This window comes from Mandrillus leucophaeus, unplaced genomic scaffold (genome assembly GCF_000951045.1).
Source record: "Mandrillus leucophaeus isolate KB7577 unplaced genomic scaffold, Mleu.le_1.0 Scaffold490, whole genome shotgun sequence".
Lineage (NCBI taxonomy): Eukaryota > Metazoa > Chordata > Mammalia > Primates > Cercopithecidae > Mandrillus > Mandrillus leucophaeus.
Genome location: NW_012105254.1, coordinates 1226852 through 1234163, shown reverse-complemented (window position 1 = coordinate 1234163; position 7312 = coordinate 1226852). Strand labels below are relative to the sequence as shown.

Genomic DNA, 7312 nt, shown 5'->3' with positions numbered 1-7312 from the left:
TCACCGTGTTAGCCAGGATGGTCTCGATCTCCTGACCTCGTGATCCGCCCGTCTCGGCCTCCCAAAGTGCTGGGATTACAGGCTTGAGCCACCACGCCCGGCGGCAAGATGATTCTTTAACCTGTTATCATTATAGTCAGTTACTTTCACTATCCATCCATTCCTGCGTGGAATTTGAAATTGTAAAACACATCTTGGAAATTTTACGTGTGGAAGGTGTCAGAGTGAGCAAAGTCAAGCAAAAATTTTTGAACGGCAAGAAGAATTCCGCTTTCCTCAAATCTGCCTGCTTTTTGAAGGCACTTTGTAGATTTATGTTGGTTCGATTTCCCTTGGACTTTGGGCTAACCCGGGGTCTTTCTTTCTTTTAGGTGGCTTCAGGCCATTTCCTGCAAGGTCTTCTCCTTTCCCAGGGTAAGGGTCCCCTGAGATAAACCAGCACAATGTCGACCCACTGGGCTACCCTTGGGAACGCAATGAGGACAATTGCTTTTCTAGTCACAGCTTTAAGTTGGGTATTACTCATAGCACCATAAAACTGAGCATTTTTTGAACAAAGTGATTCAGAGCAATGATCCATTCATTCAAATATCCTGTCCCTGGCTATGACTCAAGCTAAAGATAATAAAATATAATAAGTTTAAGAGGGGGAAGTAAATATAACTTTAAAACTTTCAATGAAGTGCTTTATCAAATGATCTAAAATCTAGTATGGAATTCAGAATCACAAATTCCCATCACTTACCACCAAAGATCCAAAGCTACTACTACAGTAATAAGGAAATTATGATTGAATGCAAATGTCTACTTTCCTAAGGTAATCATTTAAAGCCCTGCTAGAATAGCTGTTATTAAAAAGTCAAAAAACAACAGATGCTGGCAAGACTGTGGAGAAAAGAAAACATACTGTTGGTGGGAATGTAAGTTATTTCAGCCACTGTGGAAAGCAGTTTGGAGATTTCTCAAAGAACTTAAACCAGAATTACCATTCAACTCAGCAATCCCATTACTGGGTATATACCCAAAGGAAAATAAATCATTCTACAAAAAAGACACATGCACTTACATGTTCATGGCAGCAGTATTCATGACAGCAAAGACATGGAATCAACTAGATACCCATCAATGGTGGATTGGATAAAGAAAATGTGGTACATATATACCATGGAATAGTATGCAGTCATAAAAACGAAACCATGTCCTTTGCAGCAACATGGATGCAGCTGGGGGCCATTATTCTAAGTGAATTAACACAGAAACAGAAAACCAAATACTGCATGTTCTCACTTATCAATGGGAGCTAAACATTGGGTACTTATGGACGTAAAGATGGGAACAATAGACACTGGGAACTACCAGAAGGGGGAAGGAGAGGGGAGTGCAAGAGTTGAAAAACTATCTGTTGGGTACTTTAGTCAGTACTTGGGTGATGGGATCCATACCCCAAACCTTAGCATCACACAATATACCCATGTAACAAATCTGCACATGGGCCAGGCACAGTAACTCATGCCTGTAATCCTAGCACTCTGGGAGGCCAAGGTGGGCAGACTGCTTGAGTCTAGGAGCTCGAGACCAGCCGGGGCAACATAGTGAAACCCTGTCTGTACAAACAATACAAAAATTAGCTGGATGTGGTGGCATGCACCTGCAGTTCCAGCTACTTGGGAAGCTGAGGTGGGAGGATCGCTTCAGCCCAGGAAGTGGAGTTGCCATGAGCCATGATAATGCCACTGCACTCCAGCCTGGGTGACAGGGTGAGATCCAATCTCAAAAAAAAAAAAAAAACTGCACATGTACTCCCTGCATCCAAAATGAAAGTTGAAATTATTTAAAAAAAAAAAAAAAAAAAAAAAGCTCTGCTACAGAAAATGGTAGCCACTAGCCATATGTAGCTACTTAAATTCATTAAAATTAATTGCATTTGAAATATGTTCAAAGTCACATGTGGCTAGTGGCTACCATATTGGATAGGGTAGACTAGTTCTATCATTGCAGTGAGTTCTATAGGACAGCTCTGATCCCAGAAAACTCCAGTGAGTTCTATAGGACAGCTCTGATTCCAGAAAAATCCAGTGAGTTCTATAGGACAGCTCTGATTCCAGAAAACTCCAGTGAGTTCTATAGGACAGCTCTGATTCCAGAAAAATCCAGTGTAGAAATCTTCTACATCTAGGAAGAAACCTGCTTGAATTAGAGGAATATGCAGGTAAGAAAGCCTGATAAGGGGAATGCCGCCTTCTCCCAGGAATGTATTCCCTCAAGAAATGCAGAGAAATCATCCACACTTAGAGAAGAAATTAAGCAATGTAGATTTAAATTTAAGAGACAATAAATCTTACTGCCTAACATCTAGGGACATCTTTGGGGAAAAAAGCAGACACTAACTGTGCTTTTGTTTCACTACAGACAGATGCTAAGCAATGTAATCATGTAATAGCCAGGGACAGAATATGTGAATGAATGGATCATTGCTCTGAATCACTTTATCCAAAAAATCCTCTATGCCAATATGAGGAGCAAGTAAAAAGTTTTTGTTTTGATGATGTTCTATCAGTTAGATACAATTATCTTTAAAACAATGCCGTGGATTGCTTTAAACCAAATTCTGACATTATATAATATTAAGCCCAAGTTTTGTTGTTCTTCTCGGAACCCTTCAGGAACAGTGGAGATTCGTGGATATGTTTCCAAGGGTATCTAAGATCAACATCTTCTGGGGAATAAGGGTATCTAAGATCAACATCTTCTGGGGAATTTTCCTTAATAACTGCTTGCAGTCAGCTTTTAAAAACTGCAAGGTTTTACAGCAGCTCTCATTTCCTTTTCAATCCACATGAAATTTGAAAGCCCCAAGGGGAATCTAAATCCTTATGATGAAAGAACCTTCTAAGTATTTGATGACAATAATGAGAACCAGGAGAATTAAAAGTGAATAAGTACTTAAACAAAGTAAACAAATGGTAATTTGCTTAAGAAATTTTCTGCCTTCTCACATGCTAGGAAGATTTAAGAGGCTTCAATACCAACAGCGATCCACACTTTAATTCTAAATGATGGGCATTTCCATCAGAAAGACTCCTGGAAATGCGTACTTACTATTCTAATTCAAAACTCTAGGCATGAATTGATCACCTTAGGTAGAATATGAAAACAAGAGAAACAATCAAATCCCACAGCAGTGGTGGCAGAAGGAGGTAACCACCTGGGTTTGCACTTGCCGCAAAGGACTAGCTGGATGGCCCTGGGCATGTCATTTAACCTCTTTGCACTCCGGTCTCCTCTGTAAAGTGGGAATAGCATCATCTGCTCTGTTAGTTACATAAGGTATGCAAAGTCCCTAGCAAGAGGTCTAGTAACAAGCATCCAGTAAGTGCACACTAAATGTCCATTGCTTTCCTACTTTCAAGTCTAGGTAAAATGCTGCTCTGTTCAAAGGAGCCTTCTTAGACTTCAATTCTCCCCTCTGCTCAGGACTCTGGAAGTACTTGAACAGATTAGAGACAAAAAGGAAAAGAGACAGAGAAAAGGCATTTGAAATGGAGAATAGTGACACGAGCTAAGATGGGCAAAGAAGAGGGAGGTTAGAAGATGCAGAGGTAATCCAGTTTATCTGGAGCCTCAAGCATATAGCCTGGAAATGCAGGTTCTGGAATATCACGGTACCGTTTTTACAGTATCCTGCACACACTTAGTACTCAATATATGAGAGTGGTTTATCCAACAAATTAGTGTCACACACTGCAGAGTTCTGTTCTTGTTAGGAGGCAATGGAGAAGGGATGGCTTGGAAGCAGGAAGGAGATGGAGCTGGAGTTGGCATGCACTGGGACTAGTGTTCTAGGTACCGCAGTGCAATTCCAAACACCAGCTTTCTTTCCAGAGGCAGAATCTGCAGGACTTGACAACTCACTGCTAGTTGGGATCTGAAAGGGAAGAAGAGCTAATATGTGAAATTTCTAGCCTGACAGTGTAGGAGAATTGTTCTCCACCAAATGTGCCCCCCAGGGACTTACTTTTTTTTTTTTTTTTTTTTGAGATAGGGTCTTGCTCTGTCACCCAGGCTGTAGTGCAGTGGCATGATCATGGCTCACTGCAGCCTCAACTTCCCAAAGCAAGAAGGTCACTCTGATGTTTCCCCAGCCTTTGCGTGTGAAAGCTGGCTATAAAGAAATTATCTGACCTACCTTTCCTGAAAGTAGGTCATAAGACCCTCATTCCAGATGAGTCCTGCTCTAGACCTGGGGGAATGGGATGCTACACAGAAAGGCCAAGAAGAATCTGAGTGGACAGGCCTTTCTGAGTTTCCCCGTCAGTCTATTACCATTAGAGTATGCCCTTTTGCCCAATCATATTGCTACATGGTTGTCCACTGTTCATCGAACCTAAGCATAAGTTTTCCCCAAGTCTTTGGGTCTTCATTCCTGAAGACTAACGTGCCACATAAAACTTCGATTAAATAAATTTGTTATGCTTTTCTCTTGTCAACCTGTCTTGTTACAGGGCTGTTGGTCATGACTCTTATGATGGGTAAGAAGATCACAGATAACACCTTTCTACCCCTAACCTGTGTTCCAATAAAACTTTATTTATGGACACAAATTTGAATGGCATACAATTTTCACGTGTCACAGACAGTATTTTTTTAAATTTTTTTAACCATTAAAAAATGTAAAAATCATTCTCAGCTCATAAGGTAGCTGTAAACAGCAGGCTAGACGTGGTGCACAGGCAGTCGTTTGCCAACCCCTGGGCTAGAACATCAAGACAAAGAGCTGAGACCGGCTGTGACCATGAACTTACCACGTCCTTTCAAAGCTGACTGAGAATAACACTGCCTTCTGTCTCATCAATAGTAAATGTGTAGTTTGTGCCTATGTGCTCACGGGTGTTCCAGCCCGGTTACTAACAACAACTTCAGTGTTCTTCCTCAATTCTGATGCCTTTATTTCTGTTCTGTTTGCTCTTAAAAAGAACTCTGGGGACAGTGATTAGTGTTCAGAAGTTAAATGACTGACCCGTGCTTGACCACCCAGCACAGTGGAGAAAGGCAGGACAGAAGCCAGGTCCCTCATGCAACAGACATCAACATCAGTCACCAACAATGGGGTGGCACTTGGCTATTCTTTCTCAAAAGAGGAGAGCAGGCAGGGTGCCACTCAACAGTGCCACTCTGCCTTTCCCAGAGCACCTAACCTAGAGGCTGGCACAAAGAAGTAGCCTCAGAAAGAGAGGAGGTGGTAAGGAAGCACACTACTTGTCGAACTGGTAGACTTGGAATAATATATCATTTTACGGTGGAGTCAGACTAACAGGCCCCAAAATGGTCAGGATTATAAGCAGTCTGTCTTTCTGAGACGAAGAGCTATCTCGGCTCACTGCAACCTCCACATCCTGGGTTCAAGCGACTCTCCTGCCTCAGCCTCCTGAGTAGCTGGGACTACAGGTGGACGCCACCACGCCTGGCTAATTTTTGTATTTTTAGTAGAGATGGAGTTTCACCATGTTGGCCAGCATGGTCTCAAACTCCTGACCTCAGGTGATTCACCAACCTCAGCCTCCCAAAGTGCTGGGATTACAGACGTGAGCCACCATGCCCAGCCAGCAGTCTGTTTTTTCATGTACTTTGTAGTTACATATTTGTTTCAAAGGAGAAAAGAAAAGAAAGAATGCAAAAAAACTGCGTCTCACATTAGTCTGTGATCCACAAAAAGGCCAGTTATCAGGAAGCTTTTCAAAAATGAAGAGCCCACTTACTTGCCAGTTCAATGATTTCCATCCTGTCTCCATCAACATCCTGACCTACAAAACTTAAGTCATTCTGCTCAAATTGGTTGATCAGCTTAGGGTTTACCTGCAAAACAAGAAATTAAGTGTTTATGGGCCACAGTACAATACCAGCTGCCATACCAGGTCCTTCAGCAATTGGGTGGGTTTTCCATTTCAGTGATCCTCTAGTAGTTAATGTCTATATTCAATGTTCAAAGCCAATTTTAAACTCATGATGAACCTGAGATATAAAATGTAACCGCAACACCTAAATCTGGGAAGCCCACCTTCTATTACCCAAAGGTGACATTCAAAAAGTAGGCCTGTGACCCAGATACTCTGACTTGGAACCTTGAGACTGGTTATTTATAGCCATTTCCATGTTTGCTTCTTCCCTAGAGTTATGTGTACTTACCTCTCTCCGAATCATAAATCTGCTTGAGGATTAAAACTATCTTATTTCCCTTGTGACTAACCCCAATGCTTTCTTTACACACAGTTACATAAAAGTTCTAAAGAGAAGCTTGGAGCAAGTTTTCTACTAAAATATCATAATAGACGGCAACTTGATGACCTGGCTTGTGGTTCTTTCTGGCCCCCAACTCACCTTAGCCCTTTTCCAAACTTAAGGACTCCTTTTCAGCCTCTCCTTCAGTGAAAGGGCTTCCCTGTCTAAAATTATGGTGGGGTCTCACCTATTCTTTGCAATCTTAACCTCAGAGCTTTTATTCTACATTTTAAAATTGTACCAGTTCTCGTAATTTGTAATTATTTTTCCTTCCTTAACAGTTTTAAGACATAATTCACATACCATACAATTCACCCATTTAAAATACACAAATGATTTTTCATATATTCAGAGGTATGCAACCATTACCACAATCAATTGAAAAACAAACCCTGTACCCTTTAACCTCATCCCCCAACCCCCTCATCACCCTGACCTGATCCTCTGGCAATCACTAATCTACATCCCACATCTATAGATTTGCCTATTCTGGTCATTTTATATTAATAGAATCACGCAATATGTGGGCTTTTTTTTTTTTTTTTCTCTAGGGTACATGTGCACAATGTGCAGGTTTGTTACATACGTATACATGTGCCATGTCGGTGCACTGCACCCATTAACTCGTTATTTACATTAGGTATGTCTCCTAATGCTATCCCTCCCCCCTCCCTGTACCCCACAACAGGCCCCAGTGTGTGATGTTCCCCTTCCTGTGTCCAAGTGTTCTCATTGTTCAATTCCCACCTATGAGTGAGAACATGTGGTGTTTGGTTTTCTGTTCTTGTGAGAGTTTGCTGAGAATGATGGTTTGCAGCTGCATCCATATCCCTACAAAGGACATGAACTCATCCTTTTCTATGGCTGCATAGTATTCCCTGGTGTATATGTGACACATTTTCTTAATCTAGTCTGTCATTGATGGACATTTGGGTTGGCTCCAAGTCTTTGCTATTGTGAATAGTGCCGCAATAAACATACGTGTGCATGTGTCTTTATAGCAGCATGATTTATAATCCTTTGGGTATATACCCAG

The 7312-nt window shown here is 41.5% G+C and overlaps 1 protein-coding gene across 1 annotated transcript in view; it reads right to left on the bottom strand.

The window, feature by feature from the left end:
- Positions 1-7312, bottom strand: part of CTPS2 (CTP synthase 2) — a 130411-nt gene that overhangs the window by 18172 nt on the left and 104927 nt on the right. The window contains exon 16 of the mRNA XM_011995551.1: positions 5753-5853. Coding sequence (XP_011850941.1) covers positions 5753-5853 — 101 coding nt within the window. The remainder of the gene's footprint in view (positions 1-5752; positions 5854-7312) is intronic.